General features: G+C 54.2%; 1 protein-coding gene across 1 annotated transcript in view; it reads left to right on the plus strand.

The window, feature by feature from the left end:
• Positions 1-1,004, plus strand: part of LOC137571079 (E3 ubiquitin/ISG15 ligase TRIM25-like) — a 1,572-nt gene extending 568 nt beyond the window's left edge. The window contains exon 1 of the mRNA XM_068279762.1: positions 1-1,004. This exon is cut by the window's left edge and continues 568 nt beyond it. Within this exon, the coding sequence (XP_068135863.1) occupies positions 1-1,004 (1,004 nt within the window).
• The last annotated feature ends 14,237 nt before the right edge of the window (positions 1,005-15,241 follow it).

Below are 15,241 nucleotides of genomic sequence, written 5' to 3' on the forward strand. Positions count from 1 at the left end.
ATCTGCAGAAATTAATCACCAAGACTCAGGAGAATGAGAAAAGAGTCCAGAGTCTGGAGGAACGTAGGAGGAAAATACAAGAAAAAGCAGATGAGGAGACACAGACCGTCAATGCCCTGTTTAGAGACCTCAGAAAGCAGATGGAAGACCTGGAGAAGAGAGTGCTGAGTGACATCACAAGGCAGGCAGAGCGAGCGTCTCGCGAGTACAGTGAGGTGATCAGGCAGCTGAACATCAGGAAGGATGAGCTGACCAGGAAGATGCGTCACATTGAGGAGCTGTGTAGCATGACTGATCCACTGACAGTCCTATGGGAGGCCAACCCCGGTGACTTGTGTGACACGGAGGAGGACAGAGGAGGATATGATGGAGGAGACCTGGATGTGGCCAGCATCTCACGCACGTTACACACAGGACTATCCGCTATAATAACAGGAGTTAGCAGAGGGCACTGTGCTCCAGGACCTACACACCTATCTCTGGATGAAAACACAGCCAGCAATTATCTAAATATATCACCTGACAGGAAATCTGCCTCCTGGTCGGACATTGAACACGATTATCCAGAAACAGCCAACAGATTTCTGTACGAGCCTCAGGTGCTGAGCAGTCAGAGGTTCTCCTCAGGCCAGCATTACTGGGAGGTGAGATTCAGGAGATGCAGTAAGTGGAGGTTGGGGGTGTGCTACCCCACTATAGACAGGGGAGGACTATGGGGACAGTCAGTCATCGGGGATAATGAGAAATCCTGGTGTCTGAAGACCTCCGGCAGGCAGTACTCGGTAGGCCACGACAGTAATGAAGTTCAGCTGTCTTCTATGATCTCCAGCAATGGGGTCCGGGTACATCTGAACTACGAGGCCGGGACCCTCGCCTTCTATGAGTTGGGTATCCTGGTCAAACATCTCCACACCTTCACTGCCACCTTCACTGAGCCCCTCCATGCTGCGCTGTGTGTATGGGAGGGTTGTGTGGAGATCGCTGGGGAGTCAGTACCGCTATGAGAGGTCCTGAGATGGGAGGAGTCACGTAAGCTCTGACTCAGAATGTAATTTGTCATTGGCAATACCTCGAGGGTAGATAACCGCCATATAACATTAAACCTTATTGCAAATATCGATATAAATCCCAACCCCTCTGAAGACACGAGACACCCCAGCCGGAGGAAATAGGCCAAAGCAGCCCCTTTATTTAAGTAATAAATAATAAGAACCCCACAAACAGTACAAACAAAACCAGACATAGAAATCACTGGAGGGGATTACTAACACACATAGGTGCCACTAACATGGGGATATATGGGCCCCAAACCACACAGTCCCACCTGATGTGACCACCTACATAACTGAAGGAGATGCCCCTAAGGCATGCCCTCCACATCAGAACAACAATCATTTTACTAACCTCCAGAGGCCCCTCCCACCAGGGTCTGTGACAAGCACGGATTACAGTTCACATGCCACGCCCCCCTAATGAGAGGCCAACCCACAACTGAGCATAACCAACTGGGCATAACCAGCGCATCATACTGCTGCTCAGCACAGTCTATGCCCTTCTGCCGTTCACAACATACGCACTTCTGTGCGGATATGGAAGCGCGTATGATGTGCTGAAACGCAGGAACGGCAGAAGGACATAGACTGCCCTTCTACTGTTCACATCTACTGTGCTGAGCAGCAGTACGACGTGCTGGGAAGCGCTTGCGTACTGCTGCCTGCAATTTGCCCGGAAGCGCAGAGCTGATCCCATCACTGTCAATGGTCCATTGACAATGGATGGGCTCAGCAGGGCAGCGGGCAGATGGCGTGCGATCGGATGCGTTGCGTTCCGATCGCACAGCCATCTGTGTTTGCTAGATGTGATCGAGCCCTAAAAAGAAACCACACTTGAGGTTAGTGATGGGAAGTCCGGATCTTTTCAATGAATCGATTCATTCGATTCAATCCATTAAAAAGAACCGGATCATGAACCAAATCATTTGATTGATGTCACTGGGGAGGGTGTGGCTAGCAGTAACTGGTTGCTAGTCACTCCCCTCCCCCTGCTAATTGGCCCAGACATCTATTATTCCTCCTCCTGGCTCCTCCTCCTTCTGCTGTGTGTCAGGGCCCTTTTACACTAGCTGCGTTTTTGCCAAAAACACAAAACGCATGCGTAAGGCCTCTTTCACACCAGAGCCCTTTTTCTGCGTTTCAACGTAAATTCGAAACTTTGCGTTAACCAAGGTAAAGTCTATAGACTTTCATTGTACCTTTCACGCCCGACACTGCGTTTCAATGCGTTGCGACACACCCGGGAGCTTTTTATCATCGGGAACCAGCGTATTCTCGTCGGGTGAATTAATTACTACCGCTGCTGATTGAGTCGCACCGCAGATTCCTGACGACACGCCGCAGGCTATTCAGCGCATGCAGGAGAGCGGCTTCTGCACACGTTGGTAGATGTGAAAGAGATGTGAAAAATAACAATGGTGGGTGGCCTTTTCCACCGCTGCGTTCCGATGTTTAAAAAACGCAAACAAATGTCTATGCGATTATGATGCATTTTGCGTTTCAATGTAAAGTAAAAGACAAATAACATTTATATCGCGCTTTTCTCCTGGCGGACTCAAAGCACCAGAGCTGCAGCCACTAGGACGCGCCCTATAGGCAGTAGCAGTGTTAGGGAGACTTGCCTAAGGTCTCCTACTGAATAGGTGCTGGCTTACTGAACAGGCAGAGCCGAGGCTTGAACCTTGGTCTCCAGAGGCAGAGCCCTTAACCATTACACCATGCAGCCACTACTGGATAGGAACACATGAAAAACGCTTTGCATTTTGTATTTCTTTAACCACTAGTATCTATTTTCAACACTTGCCAATCAGAATAATGCAAAAGCATAAAAATCACACATCAAAATTGGCCAAGTTTTGCGTTTTGCAGGGAAAAGGACCTTGTGCAGCTGCAGTTCCTGAATCATCCACTGAACTGATTTGGTTCACTGTGATGAGTCGGAACACTCGACTCACAGGAAAGAACCGGCTCAAATGAACCGATCACTCATGATCCTGATATCACTACTTGAGGTACTGCTCCTCCCCTTCTTGAGGTGGTCACTCACTTCCCTACCACGGGTTATTTCCCCTTAAAGAGACTCTGAAGCAGGGGCGTAATTAGGCCCCACCGGGCCCCCTGCAGAATTTCAGAGCGGGCCCCCCCGCTCGGGGCCGTTTTGTGGGGGCTGGAGGGGTGGCAGCATGAGGGGAAAGCCTTGGCCACAGTGGGCGGGGAGAGGGGAAGTTCCCCCCCTCTCCCTCACCTCGGGGCTCTCCCCTCTGCGCTCCCCTCCAGCTAGATACAGTGTGTGGGCAGCGGCGGGCAGATACATAGCTTCTTCCGTGCGTTCCATCGCATACTCCTCGCTCTAGCGGCTGACGTCACTTCCAGAAGTAATAACAGCCGCTAGAGCGAGGAGTCTGCGATGGAACGCACGGAAGGTATGTATCTTGCCGCCGCTGCCCGCTGCCCACACACTGTATCTAGCTGGAGGGGAGCGCAGAGGGGAGAGCCCCGAGGTGAGGGAGAGGGGGGGAACTTCCCCTCTCCCCGCCCACTGTGGCCAAGGCTTTCCCCTCATGCTGCCACACCTCCAGCCCCCACAAAACGGCCCCGAGTGGGCCCCAGGGGGGAGGAGGGCGGGAGCAGGGGCTGCAGGGCCTATTGTTACGCCAGTGCTCTGAAGCCTCACAAAATCTCCCTTTTTACTTACAAATCCTCTTGAGCATTATGATAGTAGCTGAAACGCCACTATCCCGCGGCTAAACGAGTCCTCTTTGTCCCCCAGGGGATCGCTTCCTATAAGAGGCAGGGCTTTCGGCTGTAGCTCTGCCTCAAGCGCGTCAATCTGTGCGCGGATCTCCGCCTCCTCCCCGCCCCTCTCAGTGAGGGAAGACTGAGAGGGGCGGGGAGAGGCGGCGATCGGAGCAGATTGAAGAGCCTTGAGGCAGAGCTACAGCCGAAAGCCCTGCCTCTTATAGGAAGTGATCCCCTGGGGGACAAAGAGGACTCGTTTAGCCGCGGGATAGTGGCGTTTCAGCTACTATCATAATGCTCAAGAGGATTTGTAAGTAAAAAGGGAGATTTTGTGAGGCTTCAGAGTCTCTTTAAGGGGGCACTATCGCAAAAAAATTGTAACATTTACGTGTAAACACATACAAATAAGAAGTATGTTGCTTCCAGAGTAAAATGAGCCATAAATTACTGTTCTCCTATGTTGCTGTCACTTGCAGTAGGTAGTAGAAATCTGACAGAACCGACAGGTTTTGGACTAGTCCATCTCTTCATGGGGGATTCTCAGCAAGGCTTTTATTCTTTATAAAGACACCCCCTGAAAATCATTTATACAATGATGCTGGTCAGCCTCCTTGCTCACTGCACAGTTTTTTTAGGCAGCTGGCATTCACTAAGTGCTTTAGAAAATAAACAAAACCCCGAGAATCCCCTATGAGGAGATGGGCTAGTTGAAAACCTGTCGGTTCTGTCAGATTTTTACTACCTATTGTAAGTGACAGCAACAAGGAGGAAAGTAATTTATGGCTTTATTTTACATTAGCAGAAACATACTTCTTATTTGTATGTTTACATATATTTTACATTTTATGAATTTTGCAGTAGTGTTCCTTTAAAAACCACAGCAATTCTCACGCTCCTCCCATTCATAATCTAATAACTTAAAGTGATCCTCCAGACTAAAAATCTACTCAGCAGCACTGAAAGGGCTTGGTGTTTCTTTAACAGTTTCACAGCATCAGAACTTTGTTTCTCTTATCCAAGCCTCATTTTTGCCTGCACAGAAGCTAAGCTCCGCCCGATAAAAAAAATGCCTGGGCATTTTTCCCGATACTATGCAAAGCATGATGGGATTTCTGATGTTGTTGTTCTCATTGCCTAGCAACTGGGAGGGGTGATCAGGGCACAGGACAGTTGGAACTGTGTCTCATGCTCCCTGTCACCTCCTTTCAACCAAAAAGATGGCAGCCCCCATGACAAAGATGGCTGCCCCCATGAAATCAAACATTTGCCTGTTCTTTTAAAACAAGGTGGGTAAGAGATTGTATTACCTATATATTTTAATTAACATAACTAATGTAACTTAATGACAGTATGTTTGTTTAGGCTGGAGTTCCTCTTTAAAGAGGAACTCCAGTGAAAATAATGTAATAAAAAAAGTGCTTCATTTTTACAATAATTATGTATATAATAAAAAAGGTGCTTCATTTTTACAATAATTATGTATAAATGATTTAGTCAGTGTTTGTCCATTGTAAAAGCTTTCCTCTCCCTAATTTGCATTCTGGCATTTATCACATGGTGACATTTTTACTGCTGGCAGGTGATGTAGCTGCTGCATGCTTTTTTGGCAGTTGGAAACAGCTGTAAACAGCTATTTCCCACAATGCAACAAGGTTCACAGACAGGAAACTGCCAAGAGTACCACAGTCCTCAGAGCTTCTTGTGGGAGGGGTTTCACCACAATATCAGTCATACAGCGCCCCCTGATGGTCTGTTTGTGAAAAGGAATAGATTTCTCATGTAAAAGGGGGTATCAGCTACTGATTGGGATAAAGTTACATTCTTGGTCGGAGTTTCTCTTTAATGATTTCCTATGCATCTTAAAGGTAATATTTTTTTTTCTTTTTAAAGGTCATTATTTCTCAGCTTTCAGCCATTATAGTTTTAAAAATAAAAAGTGGTTCTGTGGATAAAACCCACAAATTATATTTGCCCGTTTATCCCGGTTATAACAACGTTTAAATTATGTACCTACCACAATGTATAGTGCCAATATTTTATTTGGAAATAAAGGTGTATTTTTTTCTATTTCTTTTTTTTTATAAAGTGCTTCATTTTAGTAACTATGGGGTAAGGGGGTGGAAATGGTTAATATTTTATTGAAAAGGGGGGGGGGGGTGATTTTTTTATTTATTTTAATGTTTTTTACTTGTAGTTTTACTTTTTTACCACTAGATGTCCCCACACTTGTGTGTACTGAGCAGCACACAGGAGGCAATGTGTATGTTTTTTTGTTAATGACCGCAGGCATCTCGCTCATGCCGGTGATCATTCACTTTGGAGCATTTTGATTGGCTTTGGGGACACATGTTCCCATTCACCGATCACTGGCAGTCTGATTCTTTCCGGATTGTAGAGTCTAAAAGTAGTACAATTTTTTGCATGCTTGTAGACCCTAAAACTGGGTAAAAACAATCATGCTAGGGAGATCTGCAGCAGCCCAGCACTCACTCACCTCCCTGGGATCCAGTGCTGCAGTTCTCCCTCCATCCTCCGGGCGGCGCTGTTACCCCAGTGAGATCTGCAGCAGCCCAGCACTCACTCACCTCCCTGGGATCCAGCGCTGCAGTTCGCCCTCCGTCCTCCGGGTGGCGCTGTATCCCTGTAGTGAGATCGCTGTCTGTTGTCATGACGACAGGTGGCCACCTCACCAGGGGGATGCAGAGCCTCTGCAGACAGGAAGTAGAATGGCTGCCGGCGTCTGGATCCCCCGGGAGGTGAGATAAGATGCCCGCTGTGCGCTATACTCTGTAGACAGGAAGTAGAATGGCTGCTGGCGCCTGGATCCCCCGGGAGGTGAGATAAGATGCCCGCTGCGCGCTATACTCTGCAAACAGGAAGTAGAATGACTGCTGGCGTCTGGATCCCCCGGGAGGTGAGATAAGATGCCCGCTGCGCGCTATACTCTGCAGACAGGAATTAGAATGGCTGCTGGCATCTGGATCCCCCGGGAGGTGAGATAAGATGCCCGCTGCGCGCTATACTCTGCAGACAGGAAGTAGAATGGCTGCTGGCGCCTGGATCCCCCGGGAGGTGAGATAAGATGCCCGCTGCGCGCTATACTCTGCAGACAGGAAGTAGAATGACCGCTGGCGTCTGGATCCCCCGGGAGGTGAGATAAGATGCCCGCTGCGCGCTATACTCTGCAGACAGGAAGTAGAATGGCTGCTGGCGTCTGGATCCCCTGGGAGGTGAGATAAGATGCCCGCTGCGCGCTATACTCTGCAGACAGGAAGTAGAATGGCTTCTGGCGTCTGGATCCCCCGGGAGGTGTGATAAGATGACCGCTGCGCGCTATACTCTGCAGACAGGAAGTAGAATGGCTGCTGGCGTCTGGATCCCCCGGGAGGTGTGATAAGATGCCCGCTGCGCGCTATACTCTGCAGACAGGAAGTAGAATGGCTGCTGGCGCCTGGATCCCCCGGGAGGTGAGATAAGATGCCCGCTGTGCGCTATACTCTGCAGACAGGAAGTAGAATGGCTGCTGGCGCCTGGATCCCCCGGGAGGTGAGATAAGATGCCCTCTGCGCGCTATACTCTGCAGACAGGAAGTAGAATGGCTGCTGGCGCCTGGATCCCCCGGGAGGTGGGATAAGATGCCCGCTGCGTGTTATACTCTGCAGACAGGAAGTAGAATGGCTGCTGGCGCCTGGATCCCCCGGGAGGTGAGATAAGATGCCCGCTGCGCGCTATACTCTGCAGACAGGAAGTAGAATGGCTGCTGGCGCCTGGATCCCCCGGGAGGTGAGATAAGATGCCCGCTGCGTGTTATACTCTGCAGACAGGAAGTAGAATGGCTGCTGGCACCTGGATCCCCCGGGAGGTGGGATAAGATGCCCACTGCGCGCTATACTCTGCAGACAGGAAGTAGAATGGCTGCTGGCGCCTGGATCCCCCGGGAGGTGAGATAAGATGCCCGCTGTGCGCTATACTCTGCAGACAGGAAGTAGAATGGCTTCTGGCGTCTGGATCCCCCGGGAGGTGTGATAAGATGCCCGCTGCGCGCTATACTCTGCAGACAGGAAGTAGAATGGCTGCTGGCGTCTGGATTCCCCGGGAGGTGAGATAAGATGCCCGCTGCGCGCTATACTCTGCAGACAGGAAGTAGAATGGCTGCTGGCGCCTGGATCCCCCGGGAGGTGAGATAAGATGCCCGCTGCGTGTTATACTCTGCAGACAGGAAGTAGAATGGCTGCTGGCGCCTGGATCCCCCGGGAGGTGAGATAAGATGCCCGCTGCGCGCTATACTCTGTAGACAGGAAGTAGAATGGCTGCTGGCGCCTGGATCCCCCGGGAGGTGAGATAAGATGCCCGCTGCGCGCTATACTCTGCATACAGGAAGTAGAATGGCTGCTGGCGCCTGGATCCCCCGGGAGGTGAGATAAGATGCCCGCTGCGCGCTATACTCTGTAGACAGGAAGTAGAGTGGCTGCTGGCGCCTGGATCCCCCGGGAGGTGAGATAAGATGACCGCTGCACGCTATACTCTGCAGACAGGAAGTAGAATGGCTTCTGGCGTCTGGATCCCCCGGGAGGTGTGATAAGATGCCCGCTGCGCGCTATACTCTGGAGACAGGAAGTAGAATGACTGCTGGCGTCTGGATCCCCCGGGAGGTGAGATAAGATGCCCGCTGCGCGCTATACTCTGCAGACAGGAAGTAGAATGGCCGCTGGCGCCTGGATCCCCCGGGAGGTGAGATAAGATGCCCGCTGCGCGCTATACTCTGCAGACAGGAAGTAGAATGGCCGCTGTCGTCTGGATCCCCCGGGAGGTGTGATAAGATGCCCGCTGCGCGCTATACTCTGCAGACAGGAAGTAGAATGGCCGCTGGCGCCTGGATCCCCCGGGAGGTGTGATAAGATGCCCGCTGCGCGCTATACTCTGCAGACAGGAAGTAGAATGGCTTCTGGCGTCTGGATCCCCCGGGAGGTGAGATAAGATGCCCGCTGCGTGCTATACTCTGCAGACAGGAAGTAGAATGGCTGCTGGCGCCTGGATCCCCCGGGAGGTGAGATAAGATGCCCGCTGCGCGCTATACTCTGCAGACAGGAAGTAGAATGGCCGCTGGCATCTGGATCCCCCAGGAGGTGTGATAAGATGCCCGCTGCGCGCTATACTCTGCAGACAGGAAGTAGAATGGCCGCTGGCGTCTGGATCCCCCGGGAGGTGAGATAAGATGCCCGCTGTGCGCTATACTCTGCAGACAGGAAGTAGAATGGCCGCTGGTGCCTGGATCCCCCGGGAGGTGAGATAAGATGCCCGCTGCGCGCTATACTCTGCAGACAGGAAGTAGAATGGCTTCTGGCGTCTGGATTCCCCGGGAGGTGTGATAAGATGCCCGCTGCGCGCTATACTCTGCAGACAGGAAGTAGAATGGCTGCTGGCGTCTGGATCCCCCGGGAGGTGAGATAAGATGCCCGCTGCGCGCTATACTCTGCAGACAGGAAGTGGAATGGCTGCTGGCGCCTGGATCCCCCGGGAGGTGAGATAAGATGCCCGCTGCGTGTTATACTCTGCAGACAGGAAGTAGAATGGCTGCTGGCGCCTGGATCCCCCGGGAGGTGAGATAAGATGCCCGCTGCGCGCTATACTCTGTAGACAGGAAGTAGAATGGCTGCTGGCGCCTGGATCCCCCGGGAGGTGAGATAAGATGCCCGCTGCGCGCTATACTCTGCAGACAGGAAGTAGAATGGCTGCTGGCGCCTGGATCTCCCGGGAGGTGAGATAAGATGCCCGCTGCGCGCTATACTCTGCAGACAGGAAGTAGAATGGCTTCTGGCGTCTGGATCCCCGGGAGGTGTGATAAGATGCCTGCTGCGCGCTATACTCTGCAGACAGGAAGTAGAATGGCTGCTGGCGTCTGGATCCCCCGGGAGGTGAGATAAGATGCCCGCTGCGCGCTATACTCTGCAGACAGGAAGTAGAATGGCTGCTGGCATCTGGATCCCCCGGGAGGTGAGATAAGATGCCCGCTGCGTGTTATACTCTGCAGACAGGAAGTAGAATGGCTGCTGGCGCCTGGATCCCCGGGAGGTGCGATAAGATGCCCGCTGCGTGCTATACTCTGCAGACAGGAAGTAGAATGGCCGCTGGCGACTGGATCCCCCGGGAGGTGAGATAAGATGCCCGCTGCGTGTTATACTCTGCAGACAGGAAGTAGAATGGCTGCTGGCACCTGGATCCCCCGGGAGGTGAGATAAGATGCCCGCTGCGTGTTATACTCTGCAGACAGGAAGTAGAATGGCTGCTGGCACCTGGATCCCCCGGGAGGTGAGATAAGATGCCCACTGCGCGCTATACTCTGCAGACAGGAAGTAGAATGGCTGCTGGCGCCTGGATCCCCCGGGAGGTGAGATAAGATGCCCGCTGCGCGCTATACTCTGCAGACAGGAAGTAGAATGGCTTCTGGCGTCTGGATCCCCCGGGAGGTGTGATAAGATGCCCGCTGCGCGCTATACTCTGCAGACAGGAAGTAGAATGGCTGCTGGCGTCTGGATCCCCCGGGAGGTGAGATAAGATGCCCGCTGCGCGCTATACTCTGCAGACAGGAAGTAGAATGGCTGCTGGCGCCTAGATCCCCCGGGAGGTGAGATAAGATGCCCGCTGCGTGTTATACTCTGCAGACAGGAAGTAGAATGGCTGCTGGCGCCTGGATCCCCCGGGAGGTGTGATAAGATGCCCGCTGCGCGCTATATTCTGCAGACAGGAAGTAGAATGGCTTCTGGCGTCTGGATCCCCCGGGAGGTGAGATAAGATGCCCGCTGCGTGTTATACTCTGCAGACAGGAAGTAGAATGGCTGCTGGCGCCTGGATCCCCCGGGAGGTGAGATAAGATGCCCGCTGCGCGCTATACTCTGCAGACAGGAAGTAGAATGGCCGCTGGCGCCTGGATCCCCCGGGAGGTGTGATAAGATGCCCGCTGCGCGCTATACTCTGCAGACAGGAAGTAGAATGGCTTCTGGCGTCTGGATCCCCCGGGAGGTGAGATAAGATGCCCGCTGCGTGCTATACTCTGCAGACAGGAAGTAGAATGGCTGCTGGCGCCTGGATCCCCCGGGAGGTGAGATAAGATGCCCGCTGCGCGCTATACTCTGCAGACAGGAAGTAGAATGGCCGCTGGCATCTGGATCCCCCAGGAGGTGTGATAAGATGCCCGCTGCGCGCTATACTCTGCAGACAGGAAGTAGAATGGCTGCTGGCGCCTGGATCCCCGGGAGGTGTGATAAGATGCCCGCTGCGCGCTATACTCTGCAGACAGGAAGTAGAATGGCCGCTGGCGTCTGGATCCCCCGGGAGGTGAGATAAGATGCCCGCTGTGCGCTATACTCTGCAGACAGGAAGTAGAATGGCCGCTGGTGCCTGGATCCCCCGGGAGGTGAGATAAGATGCCCGCTGCGCGCTATACTCTGCAGACAGGAAGTAGAATGGCTTCTGGCGTCTGGATTCCCCGGGAGGTGTGATAAGATGCCCGCTGCGCGCTATACTCTGCAGACAGGAAGTAGAATGGCTGCTGGCGTCTGGATCCCCCGGGAGGTGAGATAAGATGCCCGCTGCGCGCTATACTCTGCAGACAGGAAGTGGAATGGCTGCTGGCGCCTGGATCCCCCGGGAGGTGAGATAAGATGCCCGCTGCGTGTTATACTCTGCAGACAGGAAGTAGAATGGCTGCTGGCGCCTGGATCCCCCGGGAGGTGAGATAAGATGCCCGCTGCGCGCTATACTCTGTAGACAGGAAGTAGAATGGCTGCTGGCGCCTGGATCCCCCGGGAGGTGAGATAAGATGCCCGCTGCGCGCTATACTCTGCAGACAGGAAGTAGAATGGCTGCTGGCGCCTGGATCCCCCGGGAGGTGAGATAAGATGCCCGCTGCGCGCTATACTCTGCAGACAGGAAGTAGAATGGCTTCTGGCGTCTGGATCCCCGGGAGGTGTGATAAGATGCCCGCTGCGCGCTATACTCTGCAGACAGGAAGTAGAATGGCTGCTGGCGTCTGGATCCCCCGGGAGGTGAGATAAGATGCCCGCTGCGCGCTATACTCTGCAGACAGGAAGTAGAATGGCTGCTGGCATCTGGATCCCCCGGGAGGTGAGATAAGATGCCCGCTGCGTGTTATACTCTGCAGACAGGAAGTAGAATGGCTGCTGGCGCCTGGATCCCCCGGGAGGTGCGATAAGATGCCCGCTGCGTGCTATACTCTGCAGACAGGAAGTAGAATGGCTGCTGGCGACTGGATCCCCCGGGAGGTGAGATAAGATGCCCGCTGCGTGTTATACTCTGCAGACAGGAAGTAGAATGGCTGCTGGCACCTGGATCCCCCGGGAGGTGAGATAAGATGCCCGCTGCGTGTTATACTCTGCAGACAGGAAGTAGAATGGCTGCTGGCACCTGGATCCCCCGGGAGGTGAGATAAGATGCCCACTGCGCGCTATACTCTGCAGACAGGAAGTAGAATGGCTGCTGGCGCCTGGATCCCCCGGGAGGTGAGATAAGATGCCCGCTGCGCGCTATACTCTGCAGACAGGAAGTAGAATGGCTTCTGGCGTCTGGATCCCCCGGGAGGTGTGATAAGATGCCCGCTGCGCGCTATACTCTGCAGACAGGAAGTAGAATGGCTGCTGGCGTCTGGATCCCCCGGGAGGTGGGATAAGATGCCCGCTGCGCGCTATACTCTGCAGACAGGAAGTAGAATGGCTGCTGGCGCCTGGATCCCCCGGGAGGTGAGATAAGATGCCCGCTGCGTGTTATACTCTGCAGACAGGAAGTAGAATGGCTGCTGGCGCCTGGATCCCCCGGGAGGTGAGATAAGATGCCCGCTGCGCGCTATATTCTGCAGACAGGAAGTAGAATGGCTTCTGGCGTCTGGATCCCCCGGGAGGTGAGATAAGATGCCCGCTGCGTGTTATACTCTGCAGACAGGAAGTAGAATGGCTGCTGGCGCCTGGATCCCCCGGGAGGTGAGATAAGATGCCCGCTGCGTGTTATACTCTGCAGACAGGAAGTAGAATGGCTGCTGGCGCCTGGATCCCCCGGGAGGTGAGATAAGATGCCCGCTGCGCGCTATACTCTGTAGACAGGAAGTAGAATGGCTGCTGGCGCCTGGATCCCCCGGGAGGTGAGATAAGATGCCCGCTGCGCGCTATACTCTGCAGACAGGAAGTAGAATGGCTGCTGGCGCCTGGATCCCCCGGGAGGTGAGATAAGATGCCCGCTGTGCGCTATACTCTGCAGACAGGAAGTAGAATGGCTGCTGGCGCCTGGATCCCCCGGGAGGTGAGATAAGATGCCCGCTGCGCGCTATACTCTGTAGACAGGAAGTAGAGTGGCTGCTGGCGCCTGGATCCCCCGGGAGGTGAGATAAGATGACCGCTGCACGCTATACTCTGCAGACAGGAAGTAGAATTGCTTCTGGCATCTGGATCCCCCGGGAGGTGTGATAAGATGCCCGCTGCGCGCTATACTCTGCAGACAGGAAGTAGAATGGCTGCTGGCGTCTGGATCCCCCGGGAGGTGAGATAAGATGCCCGCTGCGCGCTATACTCTGCAGACAGGAAGTAGAATGGCCGCTGGCGCCTGGATCCCCCGGGAGGTGAGATAAGATGCCCGCTGCGCGCTATACTCTGCAGACAGGAAGTAGAATGGCCGCTGGCGTCTGGATCCCCCGGGAGGTGTGATAAGATGCCCACTGCGCGCTATACTATGCAGACAGGAAGTAGAATGGCCGCTGGCGCCTGGATCCCCCGGGAGGTGTGATAAGATGCCCGCTGCGCGCTATACTCTGCAGACAGGAAGTAGAATGGCTTCTGGCGTCTGGATCCCCCGGGAGGTGAGATAAGATGCCCGCTGCGTGCTATACTCTGCAGACAGGAAGTAGAATGGCTGCTGGCGCCTGGATCCCCCGGGAGGTGAGATAAGATGCCCGCTGCGCGCTATACTCTGCAGACAGGAAGTAGAATGGCCGCTGGCATCTGGATCCCCCAGGAGGTGTGATAAGATGCCCGCTGCGCGCTATACTCTGCAGACAGGAAGTAGAATGGCTGCTGGCGCCTGGATCCCCGGGAGGTGTGATAAGATGCCCGCTGCGCGCTATACTCTGCAGACAGGAAGTAGAATGGCCGCTGGCGTCTGGATCCCCCGGGAGGTGAGATAAGATGCCCGCTGTGCGCTATACTCTGCAGACAGGAAGTAGAATGGCCGCTGGTGCCTGGATCCCCCGGGAGGTGAGATAAGATGCCCGCTGCGCGCTATACTCTGCAGACAGGAAGTAGAATGGCTTCTGGCGTCTGGATTCCCCGGGAGGTGTGATAAGATGCCCGCTACGCGCTATACTCTGCAGACAGGAAGTAGAATGGCTGCTGGCGTCTGGATCCCCCGGGAGGTGAGATAAGATGCCCGCTGCGCGCTATACTCTGCAGACAGGAAGTGGAATGGCTGCTGGCGCCTGGATCCCCCGGGAGGTGAGATAAGATGCCCGCTGCGTGTTATACTCTGCAGACAGGAAGTAGAATGGCTGCTGGCGCCTGGATCCCCCGGGAGGTGAGATAAGATGCCCGCTGTGCGCTATACTCTGTAGACAGGAAGTAGAATGGCTGCTGGCGCCTGGATCCCCCGGGAGGTGAGATAAGATGCCCGCTGCGCGCTATACTCTGCAGACAGGAAGTAGAATGGCTGCTGGCGCCTGGATCCCCCGGGAGGTGAGATAAGATGCCCGCTGCGCGCTATACTCTGCAGACAGGAAGTAGAATGGCTTCTGGCGTCTGGATCCCCCGGGAGGTGTGATAAGATGCCCGCTGCGCGCTATACTCTGCAGACAGGAAGTAGAATGGCTGCTGGCGTCTGGATCCCCCGGGAGGTGAGATAAGATGCCCGCTGCGCGCTATACTCTGCAGACAGGAAGTAGAATGGCTGCTGGCGTCTGGATCCCCCGGGAGGTGAGATAAGATGCCCGCTGCGTGTTATACTCTGCAGACAGGAAGTAGAATGGCTGCTGGCGCCTGGATCCCCCGGGAGGTGCGATAAGATGCCCGCTGCGTGCTATACTCTGCAGACAGGAAGTAGAATGGCCGCTGGCGCCTGGATCCCCCGGGAGGTGAGATAAGATGCCCGCTGCGTGTTATACTCTGCAGACAGGAAGTAGAATGGCTGCTGGCACCTGGATCCCCCGGGTGGTGAGATAAGATGCCCGCTGCGTGTTATACTCTGCAGACAGGAAGTAGAATGGCTGCTGGCACCTGGATCCCCCGGGAGGTGAGATAAGATGCCCGCTGTGCGCTATTCTCTGCAGACAGGAAGTAGAATGGCCGCTGGTGCCTGGATCCCCCGGGAGGTGAGATAAGATGCCCGCTGCGCGCTATACTCTGCAGACAGGAAGTAGAATGGCTTCTGGCGTCTGGATTCCCCGGGAGGTGTGATAA

The sequence above is a fragment of the Hyperolius riggenbachi genome, chromosome 4, assembly GCF_040937935.1.
Source record: "Hyperolius riggenbachi isolate aHypRig1 chromosome 4, aHypRig1.pri, whole genome shotgun sequence".
Classification (NCBI taxonomy): domain Eukaryota; kingdom Metazoa; phylum Chordata; class Amphibia; order Anura; family Hyperoliidae; genus Hyperolius; species Hyperolius riggenbachi.